Source organism: Microchirus variegatus (assembly GCF_963457635.1).
Source record: "Microchirus variegatus genome assembly, chromosome: 16".
Classification (NCBI taxonomy): Eukaryota; Metazoa; Chordata; class Actinopteri; order Pleuronectiformes; family Soleidae; genus Microchirus; species Microchirus variegatus.
The window spans coordinates 14,192,983-14,220,011 of NC_139817.1; the positions used below are offsets into that span (position 1 = coordinate 14,192,983).

General features: G+C 40.0%; 1 protein-coding gene across 1 annotated transcript in view; it reads right to left on the minus strand.

The window, feature by feature from the left end:
• The window catches only part of brinp1 (bone morphogenetic protein/retinoic acid inducible neural-specific 1), a gene marked incomplete at both ends in the record, with an annotated part of 82,467 nt that overhangs the window by 12,172 nt on the left and 43,266 nt on the right, over positions 1 to 27,029 (minus strand). Inside the window, 2 exons of the mRNA XM_083902571.1 lie at positions 1,170 to 1,406; positions 16,416 to 16,521. Coding sequence (XP_083758697.1) covers positions 1,170 to 1,406; positions 16,416 to 16,521 — 343 coding nt within the window. The remainder of the gene's footprint in view (positions 1 to 1,169; positions 1,407 to 16,415; positions 16,522 to 27,029) is intronic.

Below are 27,029 nucleotides of genomic sequence, written 5' to 3' on the forward strand. Positions count from 1 at the left end.
AACACACACAGCTCCACAGCAGCAGTAAGGAGCCGTCGCTGCCTCGGCTGCTTATTAACTAGCCATGTGCCGAGAAATCAACAAAAGCAATGGAATGTGATATCACCACACCCTAACTAGGAAGTGATTCACAGCAATCAGACAACCCTAATTTAAATACAAAGTTCATGGTTTTAGGAACCACAATACTGTGATTTGAAGCATGTAATGGCTCATTCGAAACTTCAACTTGCACAATTTTGAAAAAAAATTAATTAAAATCCCAAATTTTTGTTTACTCGGTTTGTGCTGGGCCGACTTGTTCCCTCTTTTGCCGCGGTGGGCCACACCACATTTATCCCTGATAGAGTGGGACATGCCAGTGCTTAGTTTAATGCCTACATACTGTGGAGCTTCAGTGTTAGCGAGTCACTTCAACATGAAATACATCTCTCAATTTATAAATCAAGTGGTGATTTTGGTACTTTTTTTCCTCACTCATGAAAATATTTTGCATTCGATGACCTCCAAGAGTCATATTTTGTTCCTTCTATGAGACATAAATACATTTATCTGTTGCTGGCAGGCTTCATAGGGACCCTTGTTCATCACATCAATAATATATATAGAACAGCTGGGCACTGTAATGCACTTTTCCTTAATCTTTGCATCAGCGAAAGCCGAGAAATGTGCATAGAGGAAAACATACATATGAAAGTTGTCACTGTTTCCAATCGTATGTAAATGACATTGTAAATGCTCTGTATTTATGTAGCCTCTCTGTTGTCTCGGTGTCTACAGCCATCCCATATCTAAATGACAAATTAGGCTCTTTGTCAGAGCAGCCCAAATGTGACCCATGTGACACTTTTCTGATTTATCTTTCCTGACAAAGAAGGCTCAAGGTTATAAATACTTACCAGTGGTTAGAGACCGAAAGGAGAGGAACCCCCCCCCCCCCACACTTTTTCATTGTCGTTCATTGTCGTTAAAAGATGACTTTGTTTGCTGAGAACATTTAAAGGCACATTGTGTTTGAGTCCACTTTGATTTTTGTAATAAAACTAGTGTAAATAAGAAGCACAGTTGCCATGTCAGAAATCCGTCCAAACAAACAAAAATGATGCCGTATTGTTCCTCAAATCACATTAGGGCAAGTTAAATAGAAATAGAGAATTTCCCCCTCTTACCAGAGCTCTCAAAGTCTTTGTAAGAGGCAGCCCATGACTCAGACATCCCCAGCAGGGTGCTCTCCATGATCTGGATGTCGGTGGTGGGACAGTTGCATTGTGGATACTCCTCGGCACACTGACAGATGCACTGGTTGTTGCGGCACACGTACTCTCCTTCTCCGTTACACATGATGTAGCTCAGAGCTGACTGGACAAACTTCTCCTGCAGGTACTCAGGGAAAATGACCTGAAGACCTGAAAGAGAGATAAGTGCAAGTTTACTATATGAACTATATGTATAAGTGTATAAGTATAAGTACAAGTAAATCAGAGTGCTTTTTAATGAGTAGACACTAAACTCTTATTTGATCTCATTCTATGAAATACACGTTTCTTAAGAAAGCAACAGTGCTGGGCACGTAAACGGCATCAACATTAACGCACGTTAACGCATGACGCGTTTCCATAACACACGTGACGTCATGTATATGTGACTCCCGATTGTTAAAATGAGTCTCTAAAGTAACGCTAACCTTTAAAAACAGAGGCACACATACACAGTACACGGGTACGCTGGTTATTTGTAGTTGTTTCATAAACAGACCGCTCCAGCTTCGACTGTAAGCGTGCGCTAATGGCGCTAAAGGAGCTAGCGCAGCTAACGGAGCTAACTGGTAAACGGTGCCTGGACTCCGGTACCGCGGCATGTAAACATGACGTCAGACGTCTTTTTCCGGTCATTCGTCATGGAAACGCGCCTTGCGCTAACACGCGTTAACGTTAACGCCTTTAACGCCGTTAACGTGCCCAGCAAGTGTTTTTTTTTAAAATGTATAGAACACAAAAACCGACTCGGATGAAACATTTCTCCATCATCTCTCTTTTAACCAAAATGTATTTTATTCTTACTAGAGTAAGACTCCATTGACAAATGTCATCTCCACTGAGAGAATAAACACAGATGTGGAAAAAAAAAGTATCTTGAATTGAAGGGGTAAAAAAAAAAAGTGGCTGTAAAATGGCTGACTGCCCTTCCAAGATTGCTTTGTGTCATAAGCACTCATTCATATTAAAAAAAGAAAAGAAAAAAGGGTTTCAAGCTCAGTCGTCTTCAACTTGAGTCATCTCCGTCTGTCGCTGGTCACTCATGATTTGCCAGTGACTGATGAATGCTCTCCTGTGACATGTTGATTTATTAAGCTCAGAATTTGTTTCCCTTCATGAGGAATTAGCGTACGCCAGACAACGTTTCATTGCGTGTCCATTTAGTTGCTCGTAGGTTTCCATAGTCAGCTCTGTATGTACCTATAACTCACACCACAAGGTATTAATACATTTTCACAATGAGCCATTGTATCCCTTACTCTGGAGATCTCATTGAAATGAAGCTGGGAGAGCGAGCGATAAAGGCTTCCTCTTTCAGTCCAGGTCTGGAAATATAAATCCCTGGCTCTACAAGCCACTGGATTGGAAATGAACTAAACCATTTTTTCCCCCATTGGTGTATTAAACTGCATCTTGCAAGGCAGTATTTTCCTAATAGGTTTACCTGGGCACAAACAATGCTTCAGCATGAAATATGCAACCAGGAACCAGAACATAATATGTGATTGAATGATAAATTATTTCACTGTGAGGTTTTTTTTTTTTTCCTACTCGGGTATTTTTCTCACCCAAAGGTGAAATCCATTTATATAAACATTTATGAAACAGCGTAATGTAGCTGAAATGAAAGGCAACGCAAGCCTATAATTCATCCAGAACACATGAATCATTTTCAGGGTGTTGTCATGGAGTCAAATTGTATCTCTGATTTTGCATGTGGAAATTAATACTTACCTACAGCATATGCTGAACTGATAACAGTGGGTAATTTATAGGCAAATGAAGAATTTATTACAGCACGCGTCAATATTTGGCCCTGAAGCCAAAAGCCCAGATTCACCATCCATAATCATGACAAGAGCCTTTGAAGAATAGTGAAATATCCCCATATTTAGTTTAATTAATTGCGTAATAATGCAATTAATATTTGTCGGTATTAATTGTCTGTTGGTTCATAATCACGATTGAATCTCATAAGCTAAATGACGTTGATTAATGTAAATTACTTTATAATATAAGGACACCATGAAGAATAATGGCTTCACGCTTTTTAGGGTGCAAAGAGTGCCCCCCGCTACGAAGCCACCTCTGCTTGTGATGTCTGACTTAATTTGAATATCACTCCGTTTCCTCCTCCTCGACACCTCACCAGAACTGCTGGCCATCAGTGCTGAAGGGAACAGAAGCAGGAATGGAGCAAAGGGAACGGATTGATCATGTCTGACCACAAAAGACTGGGGTTGCACGGGGCTTTTTTTTTTTTTTCTTCCATCAGGCCTGTCTGCGGCCCCTGGAACCAATATTCATTTAGCTTGATGTATTCCTGGGCTTGAAACTTTAATGTGATTTGTGGGAGAATCCAGATGGCAAGTTCACGGATCAACGCAGCTCACTGACAGTGCTGGTGCCAGCGGCCGGGTGCACAATAACAGCAAGTGCCTCCCTATTTCCCACTTCAGTCTAACCATACCTCATTGCCCCCGCCCTCCCAACCCAACCCTCAACACACAGACTTTCTTTTGTTGATATCAGACTCCTGGTGCTGGGAGATTGCAGAAGGAACCATTCGGGATGCTGACATTCAGGTCAGTACTATCACTCTTGTGATCTCTTGTTTCCACTCTCTTCTTCCCACAGTGTTGCGGTCCCTGCATTTTCCCGTGCTTCTCTCACTCCGTCTCTCCACCTCTTACTTCTGTTCTCCGTACACATCTCTTCTGTCTTACTTCATTACACTCACTCCAACTCCCGCCACACTCATGCACATGCCCCCTTGACTCATCTCCCATCATCCTTTGGCTCTCATTCACTCCATCAATCACTCCCCTCATTCCTGTTTTTTCACCTCTCCTGCTCTCCCCTACATTCTCCCACTGAGCACGTACCCAACTACTGGAAATTCAATGTCTTGTCCACCCACTGTGGTGCAGAAATGATGTCATGTAATAAAAGTAAATCCATCAACATTTGCTCGTGCAGTGGGGGCTGCAGTCGGTAAGAGAATTGCGAGCCCACAGGCCAAAAAATTAAATGAGAAACTAATCAAGGTAAAAACCATTTATCTTTGTGACTTTTGCAGCTTTGTTGTGTTAGTGTAGGAACACACAAAGAATGACCGTACAAGAAGGGGGTCATTCGCCTGCAGCATCTTTTGTTTGCAAAAATACATTATTTTAAACTGAGACACATATATACTGTAGTGCCCATACTGAATTGGGCAAAAGGGCTTTTTTGTCCGTTCTGCACCATTTGGATGGAATATGTTTCAGAAAGACGGGAAACTAACCACATTAATTTCATTGAGCACTTTTAAATCCAAACTGAGAAATCTTGAGGCCGACTCCACAGCGTGCACTTGTTTTCTTTACATTTGCCTTTTGCTAGTGTTTTAACTGTGTACTGTGTTGAGTGTTTTGTCTGCTACCGATGTATCTTGGCCAGTTTCTTAATCTCTTAATAATGGGATTTTCCTGGTTAAATAAAAACAAATAATAATAATAATAATAATAGCAAGAGGGACACTGTGACACTTCCATTATGACTAAAGATGACTAAAATCTCACATTTGTTTCCATATGCATCAAGCACCAAAGCTGCTATGAGGGGAATGTGGTGCTGATAATTCACTGAATATTTTAATTAATTCAGTGATGCAGCAGTCATTTTAGTCATCTAAGCCAGCGGTCCCCAACCTTTTAAGGGTCTGGTACAGAAACAACTCAACACAAAGTGCGTAAAAATACAACTCACCATCCCACTGAATTAGTGGGAGCTCTGAGCTTCATAGCATCATTTGCTAGCCTGTTGCCACAGAGTTACAGAGAGCGGCCTTGGTGCGTGAGAATCACCTGTAGCGATAAACCTGTAATTTGAATAAGGTAAATCCTGATATTGTCTATTACAGTGTTTCCCAAACCTGGTCCTCAGGGAACACTGCCCTGCCCTGCTCCAACACACCTGATTCAAGTTGTGATCAAGGACTACAGAAGCCTGCTAACGAGCTGTTCATCTCAATCAGGTGTGTAAGAGCAGGGCAACATCTAAATGCAGCTTTCTTTTTCAGGGAAATCGATGGTTCATCTTCTTTTCTTCTTCTGCCTCATCCTTGGGCCTTTTTGTTTCCTTTCCAAAGAAGCTCTCCAAAGACGTTTGTTTTCACTAGCTTGTAAGCTAACCTTTTGACGTACCATATTGTGTGAGTTTTTTCAAAATAAAAGCTCTTTCAGACTCTTCTAATTGACGAAATACTTGTGTTTAATCTTTCTGTGGGCCCGGTACCAAATGATCCTGTTGGTTTGGGGATCTTTGATCTAAGCAACTCCCAGATTTTTGGTTGCTTACGAAAAATGGATGCAAGAAAAGCCCAAACCCAGGCGTGGTTTTCCTTCACATGTTTTTTTTTTGGTAACACTTTAGATTAGGGAACACATATTCACCATTAACTAGGTGCTAACTCACATAATAGGTAAGTATAAGTAGCAGCTAGTATGCTATAAGTAGCATACTAGCCCTTTATTAGTAATAATTAATAATGATAATAATAATAATGCATTATATTTGAAGGTGCCTTTCAAAACACTCAAGGTTAAGCACATATTAACACCTTATTCTACATAACCTTATTCTACCTCTATTCATTAAGATTTTTCCTACATAAGGTGTTAATATGTGCTTAATATTTACTAATAAAGGGCTAGTATGCTACTTATATGCATGTTAGTAAGCACCTAGTTAATGGTGAATATGTGTTCCCTAATCTAAAGTGTTACCGTTTTTTTTTTTCACATGTTGCATGTAAATGACCCTTGCGACTGCATTTTCTATGGCATTGTGGTCGTTTATGTTGCTGAGATAAACACCAGCTCCTGGAATAGGAAGCAACACTTTCCATCATTAAAGAGTCGCTGATTAAATGAAAGGCGCCTGCTGGAATTCCCTTGCAACCATTTGATAACCTCCAACTTCATGCTCTGCCAGTGCACATAATTCCCTTCAACCCCTATGCCTGGCTTGCTCTAAATAAATAGGACCTCAAAATGGCAGTTAATCTCAGCGCGCACATCAGAGTTTGATGCATTTTCTTCACACAGGTTGCAGGGGCATACATAGGCCTTCAAACATTCCATGAATGCAAAAAAAAAAAAAAAACGAGAATGCATCTGTGACTTTGCCTTTTCATTATGTCTTTCTAGAGAGCTCTATTTTTTACATGGTGATAGATGGGGAGTGTGGGCCACAACTGAGGCTTGTAACTGCCTTGGCAGTAAGTTGCCTGCTTATTGCAATGCCACGCTCCGCCTCATAAGTTACAGTTTCATTAAAGATTAATTGACCATTGTGTGGCTGCAATTTTGCAAAATAATCATTACTTAATCCACCAGTGCAATAAAGTGTATTACTTCAATGGGAGCATTAAATTACCATTGGAGATTACTGTTGCAGCCATGATACAAAACCAAAGACCTCTGAACCGGAAGATTGTCTGTTTCTCCTTAGTCCAGGTCTGCCCAGTCCGCTTAACCGCTCCCTAGGCACTAAATACAGAAGGGGCACATAGTTTTAAGATTTGCTGCGTCGGCCCATTTCACCTGAGTGACAGCTTTGAGGTAAAGGTGCAGCAAAAGTAGCTATTTATCCACTTTTCCTGCAAAGTGCATAAATTGCTCTCTGTGACCGTGTGTGTGTGTGTGTGTGTGTGTGTTGAGTCTGACAGAGAATAACATGTTTCACTGAAGCTATTCTCACCTCTCAGAATATGTTAGCATTTTTTAAAGTTGTGAATGAGGTGTACTTTGCATTCAAATGGATCCTGTGTTGCCGAGCCTGAGCTGAGTAGATTATTGTAGATTATCATAAGTGTTCTAAGCGCTCTGGAAGGTAGCAGCTTGTGTTGTCAAACAGGGATGTCATCTTATTTGAGCATTTGTGTGGGATAATGCGGTGGGTTCAAGCTCCTGAATCTAATCAGTGTGTTCATCTCAAATATCCTGTCATGTGCGCAAGGCAGCGAGTGCATGTTTGTTTTTCCTCATCTGGCTTTTTTGTCTATGTATGTATTTGAAACAAAGGGAAGAGGGGGAAAATCCCATTTCCTAGAACATATTAAATGTCTGCATATTCATGTATGGATACACGCCACTGTATCTCTGTGCTACAGAAAGACTTACTTCACTGTATGTTGTGGTTCACACAATGGCGATACAGCATTGTTATCAGAGAAAGCAAAGCAAGGATGCACGAGCAGTGATCACAGAAAAGCATAAATTACACACTAACATGATTGTCCTGACATTCAGTACTTCTGAAAATGCCTTCTGAAAATTGCATGTTGCTGGATTGAGGAGAGCAGACAGTCTGGAGGGGTAGATGAGCTCGGCATGGTGCTGAGTTATTGCCAGTTGTGCTGCACACTGGATACAGACGGACACAAAAGCTGAAAACGAAGTAAGGGATTACTTTCCCCTTTCCCCTCTGCTGTGTGTGAGACCACACAAGACCGAACACAATCCCCGTATTTTTTGTCTTTTGAAACGGTGCCCCCAAAGTGCTAATGTACTCAATTTCCAAGATCCTCTGAAACACAGCGGATACTCGCTGTTTTACAAAATAAAGGCTTCATCATGTAATTAGAGATCTGGATGCTGTTGGCTGCTCGTGCTCTTCAGTTACACTGCTCAATCTGTTCCATCATGCGCTGCCATGTGTCCCCGCACAGCGGTAGCAGTAGGGCCTCGGCTGGTGAGATATCGCACCAGTGTTGCACATTAATGTGCACACACACACACATGCACGCGCGCACACACACACACACAAACACATATGCTCATGTACATGCAAGCGTATACACACACGCCCAGTGTGCAGAACTCACATGTTTTACAAGAACCCCAGAGAGAGAGGAGGGGGGACATTTGACAAGCTCTGACATTTCCATTTCAGCTAGAAAAGACACTGCTGCTGCCCTCAAAGTGTCAAGATGTTGTACATGCACGCGTCAGATTTAAAGCCCAGACTTTTTAAGCAAACATGACATCAAACATCTCTAAATGCAGACATCAACATAAATATTTGCTTTACATCATTCTGCTGAATATAAACCATCTGCTGATTCATGTGTCTGGCTCAAAGTTGCACATTTCCGATGTGTGCGTGTGTGTGCGCATTAACATGTTACTCATTTACGATAAGACACTACCAAATGTCTTTCTGGTGCCGTAAATGCTTCACTAATTTACTGCAAAAAAAAAGTTTGGGGAGATAAATTACACAACTGTTCAAAAGTTTGGGGTCACCTATACAATTTTTGTGTGTTGTCCATTAAAAGTCGCACTTTTAATAATCAAAAGAGTTGCAACATGAATAGAAAATATAGCCAAGACATTGACACGATTAGAAATGATTTTTATTCCAAATAATGATTTTGCCCTTTCATCAAAGAACCAGCAAAACTGTTTTCAGCTGTTCTAACATCATTGCACAAGGGTTTTCAAGGGTTTTCAAGGGTTTTCAAGGGTTTTCTTATCATCCAATGATTAGCAAACACAATGTACCATTAGAACACTGGAAATAGGCCCCATACACCTATGTATATATTCCATTAAAAACCAGATGTTCGCAGCTATAATATTCGTTTACCACATTAACAATGTATAGAGTGTATTTCCTTCAAAAATAAGGACATTTCTAAGTGACCCCAAACTTTTGAACTGTAGTGTATGTAAATAGTAATTCTTTCTTCATAGGCCTCATTATGCACCTCAGTATTTTTAGTTATGACAGCTTAATTCTGCATGTGTCATTACACCCGAATGATTCATGGCCATTGACTCACTGTTATCAATAATTTAACTAACAACAGTCCATATAATTGAACCTATACTGTAGTTTTCTTGGAACAACAAAGGAAAAATAAGGTAAGGGAACCCAAAGTCTCTTGATGATATAGAGACTGTCAGAGATAAAGAAAAGGCAGCAGCTGGCAAGAGTGAGGGTTGGGTTGGGGGTGAAGGAGATTTACGAGCATCCTTGCCCAAATGAAAACTCACACTTGATTGACCACTTCCGATTGAAAGCTGACCTCCCGGTCAACATGGAGGGATTTCATCAGGTACCGAAGAGTCAGCATGTTAGGGAGAGACGTGAAAGTAAATGCGCGCAGCCATCCATCTTGAAAATGGTCCGGCGTTATCAGTCAGTTCCTCAAGCAAAAAGGACGCATGTTTTCACGAAGGCCTCAGTTTGACACATGAGTGCTGTCTGAAAGGTGCCTCAGTGCTGCAGACCACCTCAGCAACAATCGATAGGTAAATGTGATTCTTTTTTTTGAGAAATAAGACAATAGAAAAAGCACTCTGTTTATGGAAATATTCAAATTGATACAGAGCTAGAGAAGGGTGGCAGAGAAAGATGAAAAATCAAATACCCAAGTGCTCATCCAGCTTTTTTTGCGCTCCGTGTTTTGCTCAAAAGATTTTGCCTCTGTAAATGAATCTCTAATAAACCAAGGACACGGTGTTTACTGATACATCTTCTTTTTTTTTTTAGTCCACGATTGAACTTTTCAAGTCTGTCATCAAAAACAACTTAATTGATTTGTCTGTTTGTTTTGTCTTCCCCAGAACATTTGCAGCTTTTTCACTCGAAAAAGAGGGACATACATCGAGCGACAGAGCAATGAGTATCTAATTCATCACTCTCCGCATGACTTGCCTACAGGGCCAGTTTAATTTATTTTCACTTCACCACTTTGAAAACTGTTGGCTCAGGCTATTCTAACATATTCATAAATCTTCCAAGATAGGCTCATGGCTCCTCCAATACAGACTCTTGAGGAAACTGAACAACAAGAAAAGGGATAAAGCATGTGGTGGGGGGAAGGAAGCAAATTAGTCTGCTTTTGTTTTGGTGCAAATTTTACGACAGCTCATATTGGTGGTGATTGGGTCCTTGCAAGGTAATGGTTTACTGAGCTTCCAGAGCTGTTCATCGTTCTTTGATCCAGTTTCTACGCTGCATGTAACTACGCTGTACAAATGACACAAATGATATTCCAGTTTTGTGGCCGATACACACCCAAAGCCCCTTCTGTTTAATCACCAATTCAAAAAACAAAGGCACTCAGTGAATGAATACTAACAGATAGCAGGGAATTAGAAGATAAAAACTATATACATTTAACTTAATTCCTACCCATATCTTAACTCCAAGGTCCTTGTGGAAGCACAAGGTGCGAAACCAGCCAAAAGCAATATCATCAGGCTTCTATGCTTTAGTCTTGAGAGTGGACAATCGAATAAAGAACACATTACTGAGGAAGTACCAATGTGCATTTAAATCCCCATTGCACTAAAGCTGAAAAGTGCAGATTCCTTCCATCTGCACATGAGAGAATAAACAAACTGAGTTCTTAGAACACAAAACAACATCTATGTTCCAGTGTTTGAGCTCAGTTTCATGGCGTTGTCCTGCAGATGCAGATGTTTTTATTCAATCTTATTTTTTTTTTTTTATGTTTTACTACTGCACCTAATACTGAACTTGTATTTTGTATTGTGTTTTATGTGTAACTGTGTTCTGCTGCCCATCCTGACCAGGTCTCTCTTGTAAAAGAGATTTTAATCTCAATGAGACTAACCCGGATATATAAAGGATGAATAAAAAAATAAAATAAAAGATGCAGAGTCTGCCTTTGGTCCAGTGGATAATTTGAGACACAAAATGGGTCAATTATATCTTGTTCGGAGTCATCGGTGAGTGCAAGGTTATTTTGTTATTTATGTTGGGTGACAGTTTTAAGATCAACGAGTTCCTCTTGCGTGTCCGCAAATAGTCTGCTAATGACACAGTCTGATGCCCGTTTTCGTGCTGAAGTCGGCTGCTGCCAGTAAAGCGGTGCCTATAACCTGCAGTCAGATGATAGGCGTGCCAACATGTAGAGCCCAAACCTCAAGAGTCGTATTAAGTTGCAGCAAAGGAAAGTTTCATGTTTAATACATCAAAGCTTTGCAAAGTCAAGCATGAAACCTAACGTGAAAAAAAAAGAGAAATGGTTCCAGTGCCATCTTTAATTCTGATGATTGTTGGGGAGGGAAAAAAGACGGGGGGGAAGCGGAGGAAACACAAAGCGGTGGTTAATTTGCCAAACGCATCACAAAGCAAAAGTGTGGGCGAGAAGAGGGCTGAGTTTGGACTGATAGGTAGCTCCCTTGATGTCTGATTCCACCACAGCACTCAAAACTATATAAGACAGAGAGAATATCCAGGGAGTGTCGTATCCGCAGTGTGTTATCTGTAGCTCGCAGCCCCACCAGCTCACAAGGAGCAGACCACAGGGGTGAGAAGCAGAAGGAAAAAAAAAAAAACATCCCTTTAGAAAATACTGTTATTTTAGAAAAAAAATGTCTTTGACCACAGCTAAATTCACGAGCTTGCTTATTTCTTCCCTCTTAATTTAAACCTGGATGCTGTCTCAGGCCATTTTCAAGCTAATCTCTCTGAACCAAATCACCCTAAAAGCTTTGAAAAATGTGTGGTTGCAAGCTTGTAGTCACTTTCTTGTATGTTTTTTTTTTTTTTCCAACAAAGTTTTAAGGCTCAAGGTGTTTTAAAGTGCTGAGGTTTGGAGTGAATATAATAAAAGTGGGGAAAGAAAAAAAAAAAGGAGACATGATTAAAAGTTTAATTACAATATAATGAAACAGAGTGGCTCTCCTATTACTGCATGCTTGTTGTAGCTCATGGTGCTGCATATTAATACGATCCCCCGCAGTTTAGTCATTTCCAATTGTGCAGTGGCATTATATCTGAAGGGACTGCATTCGATTTACAGCAACTTTTAAAGAATAATAAGAAATAATATGTTTAGCATGTCCTAAGCATAGATTACATTCGAGTGAAACACATGCAGCAAAGGCAAGCCCAGTACTTTTCTCTCATTGAGATACAGAACAGCACTGTTCTACTATTATAAGCATAGTAATGACAATATTTACAATTATGTATTACATTTGATAGGTGTCTTGTCTCACATTGTCACACAGCAACAATAAAATAGTGTCTAATAGTTTTATGTTAATCATTTGTTCCATTACGTGTCAATTTCATTAATTAAACAAAATTTCTAGTTGTATGAAAACATTTTTTTAATATAAAGCTGAATTTAAAGTTTCATAAAGAAAAAAACTAACCTTTCCTGGTAAGAAGTTACTTTTACAATGTGGTAACTGAGTTACTAACTCAGTAACTATAAATAATTACTTTTTTTTAAAGTAACGTGAACACTGATTATTTGTAAAAACACAGAAATGTTTTGATTGAGTGATGGGTGATTAAGAAAAAGACAATCAAAAGTAGAAAGAAATAAGAAGGGCTGACAAATACATTAATAATAAAAGTTTTCTCGTTCTTCTGCAGCGCTTGCAGGCACACACACGCGCGCGCAAACACACACCATAGATCAATTTCCCACCTGCTTCACACAAATAGAAAACTAGATGTGCACAAAATCACACATGATTCTGCAACTGCACCCAATGCAATTGCAGAATCAGTAGAAAATGAATTTTTTCCGCATTTTCCCTGTTTCCATTCTTGAGCTGGAGGTAATTCATACAGCCTTTTTCTCACCCAATGTCAGCAGGAGGAAAATATACACAGGAGGCATTAAACCCTGAACAAGGAGTGTCATAAAAGTTTGTATTATTTTCTTTCACTCAGTCAGATGACACGTCTTGCTGTACTTAGATACTCTCGCCTATGGAATGTTACTGAGCCTGTGTTGTGTTGCATATTTGACTGGTGAATATTTCAGTTATGATTACATTGATAAAGTGGCAAAAATTGCATTTTTTTTTACAATTCAAATAAATAAGTGACTATTTAGCCATAGGAGTCATAAATACTATCTGTGTGTACAAAGTAAATGGGTAGATATCACAATGGAAAAGGACAGCTTTCAAGGCTGATATCTACATGTTATTGAATGTTTTTCGCCTGAGCAAGACTATTCTCGATAATAATAATATTTTGTGTAATTACTGAAGAATCAAATCAATACACGATGCTGCTCCTTTGGAAGTCGCAAGAGACAGGAACGCTTGGCATGGCCAACATAAAAGAGTCTGACAAATGTCTAAAGTCTGTAATTCAACTTAACCCCACTCTGCATATTATCTTTGGGGAGCGGCACAGGGAAGCAGCGACATCCATAGAAAACTATCACACACATGGAGAAAATATGCAAACTCCTCATAGCCACGCAATGAACCCCGAGGAGCCTTCAATGCTTCCTACAATCTAAAATTACATTTCACCTTAAATGTTGCATGGACGTTGCATATTTTATGGCGCTGCCCGTTGACACAATCTCCCACACGATGTGACTCCTCCCCATAGTTTAAATGCCAAAACTTTGCATTTTAGCTAAGTGTCTGGTAAAAGGTCAATAGGCATTTGAAAATGAGACACACGGCTCCAGAGGCACACTTTATCTGTCAGCTAATATATATATATATATATATATAATTTTTCTTATGCTTTCCCTGTCTTTGGTTCCAGGAATTTAATTTGTAGTGTGTAGCGGCATGTGTGTGGTATCTCTAGTTGTGTCACCATTTCTAATGCTCATCGTCTGCTATTCTCCTACACAGGTCGTAAGGACTTACACAAGCACTCCACGAACAAAGAACCAGACCCTTTGACCACCTAATGCACTTGCGTCTACATCCTTGAGTCCATGTGAGAGTTGGTGTCAAATTTGAAAAATGTTTCCTCAAGGTTTTCTTGAGATATTGGACAATTTGGAGATTGGAACGAACGGACGACCTGACAAAAACATAATGCCTCGGGCAAACTGCTGTCCCCAGCGCTGAGACCTAAAAGCAACAAAGTTTTATTCCTCCCAACATGGGACTCAATGCAAACCAGAATGTGAAACTCAAATAATTATAGAGTGCAGTCAACTTCATACGGACAAACACTTCATGAAGGGGAAGTGAGGTGGGATGAATTTAAGGAAAGGGCACTATAACCTCAACCTGTGTGTGTGCTACTAATAAATGCTGCAAAGTTGTTGTTACTTTCTCCCTCCATGGTGCGTCTAAATATCTCATACACAACCACCTCATAAACCCTGACACAGACATGCGAAGAAGAAGCATACTGGCCCTTTATTAGTAAATATTAAGCACGTATTAACACCTTATTTAGGACAAATCTTAATTCATGTCGTAATAGAGGTAGAATAAGTTTATGTAGAATAAGGTGTTAATATGTGCTTAATGATTACTAATAAAGGGCTAGTATGTATGTTAGTAAGCACCTAGTTAATGGTGAATATGTGTTCCCTAATCTAAAGTGTTAGATGTTAGATTAGGATTAACCTCACCAGCACACATGTATCAATTGAAGTTTTATAATTGAACACTTTGGATTTTTTGTGGTTTTGATATTTCAAATGTTGATAAATGTCCATGTTTGTTGACACACGTACATACTGTGTGGTCTTTGGGCATATTATGCTGTAGTTTAAGAGATAATCTGGGATTAAGAACTTCACTGTGACATTGAATTGTGAAAGGCAGCATTACAATTCTCTGTGTAAAGTACGCTGGAAACGATTGGAACTCAATGCAAACCAGAGTCTGTATAATCTCAGTGAATTAAACGATTAGCCTGCACCACTTTCATACACATAGCCGCACACTGTTGTTGACGTTCACTAAAAACTATTCAAATTATGACTTGAACTCGAGTTCATGACAAATTAAAACTGAAGGCTGAATTCAATTCAGTGACAATCTCGTTATAAATACACTGTCAATATTCAAGGCGAGGGACCTTAAAAGCTCTCTTTGTGACTACATGTGTCTTTATGGGCTGTTTGAAGTGCCACCACTTTGACGAGGACTTTAATTGTTGAAGTTAGACTCTCAACGGTCCTTCTAATTAAAGACAACAATGACAATTGTTTTCAAAAGGACACATTTTTAGGAGAATTCTCACCTTTTGCCCACACGCACACACACATTATGGACACACACACACACCCCATTATAATATAATACATCAATCAGTACAAGAAATACAAAACTTTTAAGTCAGAATCCAACAGAAAAGCTTTTCTATTCTATTATCAGGCAAAAAGACAGAATCATTCCCTGACTTGTCATCTATCAATTGGGTAACAAAGCAGCCTTCAAAGCACAAGGCCATTACATTTGGAGCTTTTTTCCAAAAACTTATAGAGTCTTTTGAGTAAGTGGCAGTGAGGACCTAAAAGTGTTCCTTTGACAAATTGAGTAATACTCCCTCCAGTGAGGGGGGATGAATGTGGAAAGAAGGGGTTTGGATTGAAAATATGCCTCTGTGATTCAAAAACCTGCGTACACTCAAATAAATCAAAGAACCAATCGCTTTACGCAAACACTTGACCATAGTTACAGAATCTTTCATCATTCTGTCCCGCAGGGAGACTGTCACTGGAAGCAATTATTTCTCTTAGGCTAATTATTACTCTTGTCAATATTTAAGACAGAACTGTTTCCGCTTAAAAGAACAAAGCAGCTAAAGGGAACAGTTGCTATTTGAACACAGCGACGTGTGATTCATCAGTAAAATGTTATTTCATTCAAATAAAAGTGACTCATCTACACGTTGAACACATTGTTGAGATTTGGAATATTTCCAAAATTACCGAACTAAAGTTCCTGGAATGTTCTGCCCCCTTTGCAACACGAGATACAACAGAGTGATGTGAGTAATTGTCCTATTTTTTTTTCATTATAGTTGCATGAAGAGTGCTAATTTCTTCTTTCATGCCTGAATAGTTATGCACGGTTCGTGCAGGTGGACTGAGTTCAGGACTTCGAACAAAGCTTTGGCAGAATCTTAAGAACACAATTGTGCTGGAATGCAAGCAGGCATCTATAACCACAGAGAATCACATCACAATCCCTCGAGGGTGGGGGTTGGGAAGCAGATCCATCCACGTCCCAATTAAAAAAAGCATTGATATTCAATTTCTGAGGAGGCAGGAACCATAATTCATCGCCCACCTATATAGCATTTTAGAGGCCAGAATGGAGTTTGACCCTGCTGGCCTGTTGCTCGAAACACCACAGGGCAGCATATGGAAAATATTGATAGGCTGGGTTTGTTTACCTTGCAGATGAAGCTTGCTCTCAGGACTCTGCAGAAGGATTGAGCTGACCGAGTCCAGATTGTCATAGCTGCTGCACCCCAGTGGCCCTGTCCGTGTCTCTGTCACCTGCGAGAGAATTAGGAACAGATGAAATATTAGACATTTGAGAAACAAGCAAATGCAGATCTGTAATGATTTGTTTAGCACATTGTAAAATATTAGCGCACGATCAATCTGTCCACCCAGCTCTGTTTCCATTGCGTCACCGTAAATCCATTTCCACCTGATCGTTATCAGGAAAACCCATAGCACTGAAAATCTACTCCAGGTTTTCTTTCTTACCTACCTAAACAACGTATCGCTCCGAGTGAAGCGTCAGCGCGGGCTGCTCAAACCTCGACAAGGTCACGTCAGCCCCAGTGCCGTGTCAAAATGTTTAGTTTTTGTTACATAGACTAAATTTTACCTCTCGGTCATGTTTAGATTCATGTTAAATTCAACAAAACGATGAAAAATGATTTTACTTGCACCAGCTATGCCTAGTGTAGTGCACAGAGCATCAATTGCTTGTATTTTTTTTATTATCCGCAAGAATAAAAATAAACACATTTAACAAGTTTATTGGGAGTCAGCTGTGACAATCTCAGCCGACATAGGGCGATAGATGGGGTCACACCCTGGACAGATCACCAGTCCATCACAGGGACACATATAGACAAGCAACCATCCACTCTCACACCTATGGTCAATTTAGAGTAAGCAATTTGTCTAATCCCCATATTGACTGTGGGAGGAAACAGGAGAACCTGCTTAAAACGGACGCATATACGGGGAGAACATGCAAAGTCCATGCAGAAAGACCCTTGTTCCGATTGGGTCACGAACCTGGGGTTTCTTGCTGCAAAGGCAAGAGTGCGAACCACTACACCCACCGTGTGGCCCTAGTCTGAGAACTTCAGATATAAAATCCAGCTGGCGAGAAGACCACTGGGTTCAAACTAGGTGACCACAACCACTTATGAAACGAGTTGTCATGTCATTTATTGATGTTTTTTTTTTTTTTTTAAAGCACATTTATTTCAGTTTATCAATGAACATAGTAATGCTCAAACTCCAACTCCATCACCTCTCATGAAATAGGTGCTTGAGACTGAGGTCAGCGTCGAGGGACGGAGGAGAGAGTTCCATTGCTGGAGGTGAGCGATGAAAGGTGCTCAGGCCAGTGATGAATATAATGTGATGTCTCAGACTTGTATGGAGCCTCGTTTATTTGAAAATTGTCAACCACGTGTAGGACATCACGAAGCAGCCTAGGCTCGACAAAATGTATACTCAATAAATCAATACGTAGTTTGAGTGCATTGAAGTCAGTTGTATGCATTTCACGAAAGCCATTACTATTTTAAAGGCACAAGTAAAATGCACTGTGTCAAATTAATGTCATTATCTTGACCGTGACAGTGGGTTTTATTAGTTGAATGATGACTATGGATTGAATCTGTTTCTGAATTAGTTATTGCATCGTTTTCTCGTAACAGAATGGCATCTACATTACAGATTCTCTGGGGAAGGACCCACATACCCTGCCGCCAGTGTCCCTTAGTGTGTGTGTTGTCAATGACGACAAGAACAGGTGTGTCCAGTGGTAAACAGCTGGATGCAAGAATATATTTATCTCCATACGCTGATATATTCCACTGATGTGAGACAGGATGAAAAGACAGGGACCAGTCGCCAACATATGCTCAGGAATACTATAACAGTCTCAGAATTTTTTTAAAAACTTCAACTTCTACATAAACTAACTGAGTGTATTTAGCAACTAGTGCTGGACACAGGTCCTGTTGCACATATATGTTAGTTATGGAGGTCTACTTACACACATTAACTTGTTTTTATGGTCAAAAACCTCCTAGTTGCTGTAAACAAGCCAATTGAAATCCTTTTTTCTGACGCCGTTCCTGAGTCGCGATGTTTCAGAGTGAACTTTCACCCCTAGAAGACAGAGTCTTGTGATTGGCCAGTACTATTCGGCACACCAGCTCTCAGAAGCGCAGCTCCCCCTTCTGGAACGGTGGATGCACTGCTACTCATTATCAAAACATTGTTTTAACAATGTTTAAAATTAGTTTCGTCACGACTCCTCGCCGCAGTCCCTTCTATGACTTTGACCCGGAGTCAGACCCAGAGTCAGAAGACACTGTTGCTCGTGAAACACCTCCACAACGGACATTATTCTTCTTCTGCGGTTCAATGTACGCAACTGGATGTGCCCGGACTAGTGCCCGGAGCAGGAGGATCTGCTGTTCAGGAGAACCGGTGTTTACGTAACCGGACCAGGTTTTGTCAGAGATCTCGCTGAGCCCGAGATTACAATAAAACACAGCGTTCTCAGCAGTGACTAAACTGTTTGTTTTGAACCTTCAGGGCTTCTTAAACAAGGTAATGACGCAGATACACACTAAAAAAACAGCGTTAATCGGAACTTCCGGTCTAGGTCTGCTTTAATGTATGACATATTTCCATGAACACTGACCGGGATAAGACGCATGTGTCGTCATGTTTACGTGACTCCCGATTGTTAAAATTAGTCTTTAGTAACGCTAAACATTATAAACAGAGGCACACATACGCAATACACAGGTACGCTGGATATTTGTAGCGCTGCTCTTTGCGTTTGATAAACAGACTGCGTAAGTTTGACTACCGGCGCGCGAACAGCGCTAAAGGAGCTAACTGGTAAACGGTGCCTGGACTCCAGTGCCGCGGCACGTAAACATGACGTCACAAACGTATTTTTCCGGTCAGTCGCCATGGAAACCTGTCATGTGTTAAAGTGCTTTAACGTTGACGCCGTTAACACACTAAGGTGCCCAGCACTATTAACAACCTATGGCAATCAAATTCAGAACATGCTTTCAAATAACAGCAGTCTTTTTTTTCCCCTTACACTGTGTGAGACATAATTTATTCAGCGGTGAACAGATGACCTCACTGCATGATAAGCAACACATGAAGGTAAAACATTGATGACCACTTTCCTTGAACCGCATCCTTGTTCCGTTCCACACAAAATCACAGAGAATTATAACGGCAGCTCCTGTAGCCAACCGCGGCCAACTGTCAAAAGAAGTAATGATGCTATTCAGTGGACCTGAAGAGACTGCTGAAGAAAAAAAAATAAAAAATAAAAAATGTAAACCACCAAAAGTAAAAGAGTTCTTTTTACCATTTTGCTTTTGCTCATTGAGTTCTTTCAACTTGTCCGATTTCCAAGATGCCGTATGAGGGTCTGTAAGGAACATTCAAGGTTTCTGTTGACTACAAAAAAAAGTGAAGTTTTGGTTTCAAAAAGGAAGAAATACTTTTCTGCCACATCAGCACCACATTACCATTAGCAGTTTGTTTCAAAGAAAGAATCACACAGACTTGGCTGGCTGATAGTTGGACGACTGCAAGGCTCAACGCAGGTTACAACTGTGCTCCGTTACTATAATGATAATACATTTAATTAAATAACAACTTTATTCTCAAAATATAGTTTCTTTCTCTCTTCAATTTGGCCCTAGTACTCCATCATGTTGAACACCCAGTACAACAAAAATTATCTTAAAAACAGCTGTTTTCAGGAGTTAGTACAGTCCTGTCAACAGTTAAGACAGATTGTTGTGTTTTTAGATGTTCGTGGCTGACACTTTGTATGAACAGCTGCGTTTCAACACCAAACAGAAGCATTCATTCGGAGTTGTGTTTTTTTAACCACCTGCATTTACTAAATGCTACATCAAATACAGTGACCGATGTAGTTCATGTGCTTGGGAAAAGAGCAGGGAGCATGTATCGGTCAGTTGTGAGAGCAGCTCAATCTTAACTACTGTAAACGTCCCCCGTCCCTCCCCCCCCCCCAAGCTCTGTAAGAGGAATGACCTCACTGTTTCACTGTAACACTGTGCTGTAGGTGCCTCAACTGCTAAAACACCCATTAACACTCCCGCGAAAACACAAGTTGTCAATGAGCTACTTCCACTCGAAATTAATTAAATGAGCGGAAGATTGAATTGAGGTTCTTCCAGGAAGGACTTTGCGTCTTGTAGCCACGCTGAACCCAGCAAAACATCACCATGATGGATGAAGAAAAAACACCAATTTGTCTGTGCGATGTCACCACCTACGGTCTTTAGTAATTAGCGCATTCCACACCCGTACGCGCGTGTGTGTTTGTGTCTGTGATTGATGACATGATACCATTTTTTTTTTTTTTTTTTTTACTGTCTTTGCCGTTGATGCTGCACCAGATGGCGGGTTGACAGGCACAAAATTAGACAGATGCATATCTTACCCTTGGAATCAGTCTTTTAATGGAAAAAAGGGGGGAAGACAGAGAGTGAAAGACTATGCAAGCTTAGTATTCAGTGAGTTTTACGCCTGAATAAATCTCGCTACAGTTATACTTTGTTGCAAATGACACAAGTCAGGGAAATCATAGCTTTTATGTGTACTTTAAATACCTCCACTGTTCAAGAACATCTGCATACACTGCACCTGAAGAACTGTCACCTGTCACCTTTGTCAGCTAATGTTCTATTACATTTTCATATAAATGTGTTGACAACAAAGGTCTTTAATGGTTAGAGGTAAATCCATAAAGGACTGACAGAGTAGCATCACTTAATAACACATCAGCTACTATTTAAAACATTGAATTCACATCGTGGAATAATAACAGTATAATCGAACTGACAGTTGAGTTAATTAACCATTTATTATTGAGCGTATTGCAGACGACAGTTTTGCATTACTACAATTACGCGACCAAAAATTCCAATGGTTTCAGAAAGCTGAGAAGTTGGAAGTCAAAACCAATGTGTGGTTATTGCGATAATTTCACTCACGCTGTTGCAGGTAGACGGCAACCAGAGAGGATGGGAAAAACCTGTATAAGTTGACATTTTTGGCCTCTTTTTGGACTTTTGAGACAAAGACTCAAACGCACATTATTTTAAATATGTGTTTTATACCATTCGTGTTTCAAATTTGACACGCAGAATCTGGTGTTCATGTACATCTGCCGTGTTTCAAAAAAATACAACTTTTTGTGGTTTTCTTCATTTTAAATTGCTAATACACTATTTTAACATGCAGCAAATTGTAACTAACTGTCAGCTATTATTCACAGGACATTTTCTGACCCTTTTATGGTTAAAGGTGACAGAGTGGTCCTGTTGCACATAAATGTGAGTTATGGAGGTCAACTTACATATATTAACTTGTTTTTATGGTCAAAAACCTCCTAGTTGCTATAAACGAGCCGATAGAAATCCTCTTTTCTGCCGCTGTTTTTCCGCTGCGAGATTTCAGAGTGAACTTTCACCCCCAGAAGACACAGTCTTGTGATTGGCCAGTACTATCCAGCACATCCGTTCTCAGAAGCGCATCTCCCCCCTCTGGAACGGTGGATGCACTGCTCCTCATTATAAAAACATTGTTTTAACAGTGTTTAAAAATAGCTTCGTCACGACTCCCCGCCGCAGTCCCTTTTATTGACTTTAAACCGGAGTCAGACCCAGAGTCAGAAGACACAGCTGCTCGTGAAACACCTCCACAATGGACGTTATTCTTCTTTTGCGGTTCAATGTACGCAACCAGATGTGCCCGGACTACTGCCCGGAGCAGGAGGATCGGTTGTTCAGGAGAACCGCTGCTTACGTAACTATTACGGGATTTTCAGTGATCTCGTTGAGCCCCGAGATTACAATAAACACAGCGTTCTCAGCAATGGCTGAACTGTTTGTTTCGAACCGTCAGGACTTCATAAACAAGGTAATGACGCAGATACACACCAAAAAACAGCGTTAATAGGAACTTCCGGTCTAGTTCCGCTTTAAATTAACCAAAAATTCTTCTGTGTTAAAGGGTTAAGCGTAACTAAACTAAAGTTACTGATCATAAACGGGATTGAATCTTTTCTGTTTATTCAGACTGTAAAAAAATGCTTTAAATTTGGTTAAAGCTAATGTCAACTAATGTGTATATTTCTTTCCCATCCTATTTATTTCCTTCCAGCCAAGCGTTGGACTTTTAAATGGCCTTGCGAGTGCATATGCAGATTGATTACAGAGCCATACTTGCCATCACACGCTACCATCTTGATGGCTGCTGACAGTGCTCTTTTTTTTCTTCTCTTCCCCTCCCTTTTTGTTGTGCCTATCGCTGAATGAATTACTTCCTTCAAAAGGTTGTGTTGCATGATCCATGGTGACTGAACAAAATGAAAATCTGTCCTCTGTCGCCTATGGGCATCTTCTCAGGTGGCAAAGCAGGCTAATGCACATGTGAGCCCAGGCACATTTACATTGGTAGTAAAACACACATCACATTTTGTGACAGGTGTGCATAACACATGAGCGTAGCTTTACCAGAGTCGTTTATTATACAGCATTTTTATTTTTATTTTTCTGATTGGTCACAGACATATTCAGCTTTATGGATTAGAGTGACCCCTGTAATCTGCATGACCTCAATAGAGCAGTATGGCACACTTGTTAGGCTGTGTCTTTTCTTCCTCTCCAGCAACACACACACACACACACACACACACCATCAGAGTGCTGTGGGCCAGATTATGAAAATGGAGAATAACGTAATAAAAATACAAGGAGCAATCAAATGACTGAAGTGGGCCAAAGGGGATTAAGAGGATTTAGATTATTAAGCAGAACACAACAGCGGAATCCCACTGGACCAAGACAGTATCACACAGCCCACAGTCAGAAACCACGGTTCTGGAACATCCTCTCTAATTGTCATCTGCCATCAAGAAAATCATCTAACCAAGTAAATAAGAGATGATGCACATGAGATCTGGAGAACCGAATGTACACGTTCTATTCCCCCGAGCCGCCACAGTCGGAAAAGTTTCTCCTGTCTGTGCAAACTTTGTTTGAATTGCAAATGCGGAATTCCTCCCGGCGACATACAGTACATAGAATACAGCTGATGTATATCAGCTGTGTGTCGGAAAAAGGTGATGCTGTGTTGACGCCCCCAGACATTACAGTATATTAGATTATTTTTTGTATTAATCAATCCTATATATGCACCTGCCAGATACATCCATAAGTGTGTGCGGGGACAAACATTGTGATTCAAATAAGCTTATGCAAAACATAAACTGAAATGACGGTATGTTTATCAAGGAGCTTTTGTGACCCACTCTAATTAGGCTCTTGTCTCGCAGGGGCATATTATTGTTTCATTTACTGCTGATACCAGCAATTTCTATGTGGTTTCTTTTGCCTATTGGATCATTGAGCTTGACAATACACAGATTATGTAAAATAATTCAGCAGTCAAAACTCCTAAAAAGTACAGGGATTATTCCCACTGAACGTATCCAGGAAATAGTACCATCAAATACAACATTGTATTGATTCCTTTCTATCTGTGGACAATTTCGGAAAAAAAGTCATGTTATTTTAAAGCGGCCGATCGTGAGCTCAGCACTTATTGTTATCTGTATTTCCATGTATTGATTGAAATGACAGTAAAGAGAAACATTGTTTTTATTTGCAGTAAACAAGTCAGAATGTATGGCATTGAAAAAAAGGACAATCTCTCTACAGACTTAATTAGTATTAGACTTATATTAGCATTGCAGCCCCTGTGAGTATGGAGATAGTGAAATGTGCATTAAGATATCACCCTTGGATGTGTTTCAGTCGTGCAATAAAAGCCACTTTTCACCAAGTTCATTAAAATTATCACAGCATATGGAGCTCTCATTACTTCTATAAGTCCTGTAGCTTGTCGTGGGAGCAGAGTGTTCTAATTTCAATTGTTTTTAAAACCGTACTAAGAGGAAAATGTACTCAAAAACCACACTTCATAGCGTACTGTGTGCTCAAGTTGTGCTTCCAAGTAGAAAGACTGGGAAGAAGAAGAAGAAGAAGAAAAAGTTGTTTTGAAGCTATAGGAGATAAGGAAAACAAGGGATGAAGGCACTATAAGATAGCTGAGTGGTACAGGAAAGAATACTGTAAGGCTGAAATGTCTTCATTACACATCGCCTCTGCTGAGCCTTACTAATCTGCCCATCACCTGCCATTCTCTTAATGACTTGCTATTTCTGGCTACACAGAAATAAAGAGACATGCTCCTCAGTAACTCTCCGAGGCTGGTAGTGTAAGATCTCTGAATATGTTTTTTTTTAGCCTTGTTCAGATCATATTACATGTGGCTTTTACATTGTTCATTTAAGTCAAGTTGGGGGGGGGGCAATGTCACTGTATTTGAAGAACGTGTAGCAGTATATATAATATTCTTGTTATCTGTTATTCATGTTAGTCAACTCCAATATGACATACTGTATATACCAATAGTGGTTGCTGGTCTTTGAATCAGGGGACACTCATTTCAGGCCCAGTTATTTATATATACATTCTGCAAATGAACAACTAGAACAAGGAAATGTGCTAATTATGTTAAACCGAAATGTAATAATAGGTTTTTTACTTGACAGTACAATATTACAAATGGAAATGGTCTATATCATGAAGCAAAACACACACCGCGCCCAACTGTTTGTTCACAGACTTCTGGTTCCGCCTTTCAGAAAGTTACTCCAATCATCATGCAGAAGCCCAGCTCCCACATTCACGCCCACCCATTGCTCCATTGACTCAGAGAGAAGCCGAGCTTCCGTGGAAGTGACATTTTTGCCGCATTTGTTCAATCACCGTTGATCTGCTAGGGGAATGTGAAAATCACATAAGGCGATCCGTCATTTGTGATAAAAAGCTGATTCTGGACGCACGTGTGACACATTCCAATCGCATTCTAGTGCAAGTTTAGCATTGCAAGGCAAATACAACACCTTCCCTTATTGTTAGTGCTTTAGATTGTGGAGCAACAATTTGCAGCTGAACTCAATTTGCCCCCATAATAAGTGCCAGTCATAGCCCAAATAAAACATTATTCTGTTGATGATGTATGTGTACTCTCATGATTCTGGTCTTATATGGAGGTATAGAATAAAATATGAGAAAAAAATACATGAGCTAAATATTGCTTATTTAACTTATTTAGTCAATGCGTGTGGTATTAACTGACAAGTGTGAAGGAAAGGAAGATCCTTGATTTCAGCACCATGGACAGAGACAGTTTGGGGAAGTGTTTTTCAGGATACCACAGTTTACAAGCCATTTCTTCTGTATTTTTATTCTGTAATTTTGTTTGTTGTCAATCGCATGCTCTGCATTTTCCATTCTAAATAATATATAATGTACAATATATATATACATATATACACATGTATATATACATATAAGTAACACTGCTAACAATGATCCATCACGCTTGTGGCAAAATGTGTTGTGCAAAGCTCCAAATTTGTATACTACAGATGACAATAAATCTGGGTCAATTTTGTGAACCAGTAAAATTTCCCGTATATCATACAGTAAGAGGCTCGTATGACTGGAGAGTGAAATGAAACAGGGGATAGTGGATTCGGCTGTGGCTGCTACACACACGAACACCACCGACCAGTCAGTGCACTGCAGCAGCATCATCAGGAAATATGCATATTGAGCGGCGGTGTAAATCAGCCCCAGAGTGGCTGTGTGTGTGTGTGTGGATAGGTGACCTTGTGTGGGATGCAGTAAACACACTGCCCAGCAGGAATGCATTCTTCCACACTTAATGCATGAGTGACTGTACAGTAGACGCGCCTCAGTCCATCACTCCTCAGCGGCACGCACGCATTCATCAAGCATGCAGACACGTACACACACACACACACACACACAGTCAATTCCTAATCGTAAGTCTTCCTGCATAATCACACTTTTCCACAGGAAGACACTCACTCGTAAAATTGACATTTTCTTTCCATTAAAACACTCCATTGGGTATCTTATTTTCATTCCTAAACGACCCTCCCTCCCCACTGGAGTCCAAGCTCGCAGCAACCAGGTTCAGCCAGACCAAGACAAACAACCACGTCATTTATTTTTTATCAGCAAGATGTGATATTGTACACAGTGGGAAGAGACTTTGTTTTATATTTATATATTTGTTTTGTTTCTATAGCTCTAGTGAAGAATAATATGTGTATGCTCCTGTCCCTATGAATAAATGACTTATTAAACCATCACAAGGATTATTACTTGTGTGTGTTGGTGTTTTTAGTGGTGTATGAAGATGATAATGAATACAGATTTTGGCACAATAATCACAGAAATGTGATTGATGAATGAGTAAAAATGGATAATACCTCTTCTGTTGTGTGTGTGTGTGCGCGCATGTGTGTGTGTGTTTTCTATTTAATAAAAGAGCTTTGATACAATTATGAAGATAAATGATGTTCAGCAGGAAGCCTTCTGATACTGAACAATCTCATTAGATCATAACCCCAGGCCAGCTTGTTTAGTACTGTGCGTTTACTGCGTTCTTGAGTGTATGCGTATATGTTTGTGCACATGGACATATTTGACATGAGAGACTGAGAGGGAGAGAGAGAGAGAGCGGATTTATTTTACAGTTTTGTCAGCAGAGGATGTGTTATTTTGTTTTTCGAATACATTTGGTCTTTTGTTTCATGATTGGTCCTTTTTTTTAAGGTGTATTTTTCATGA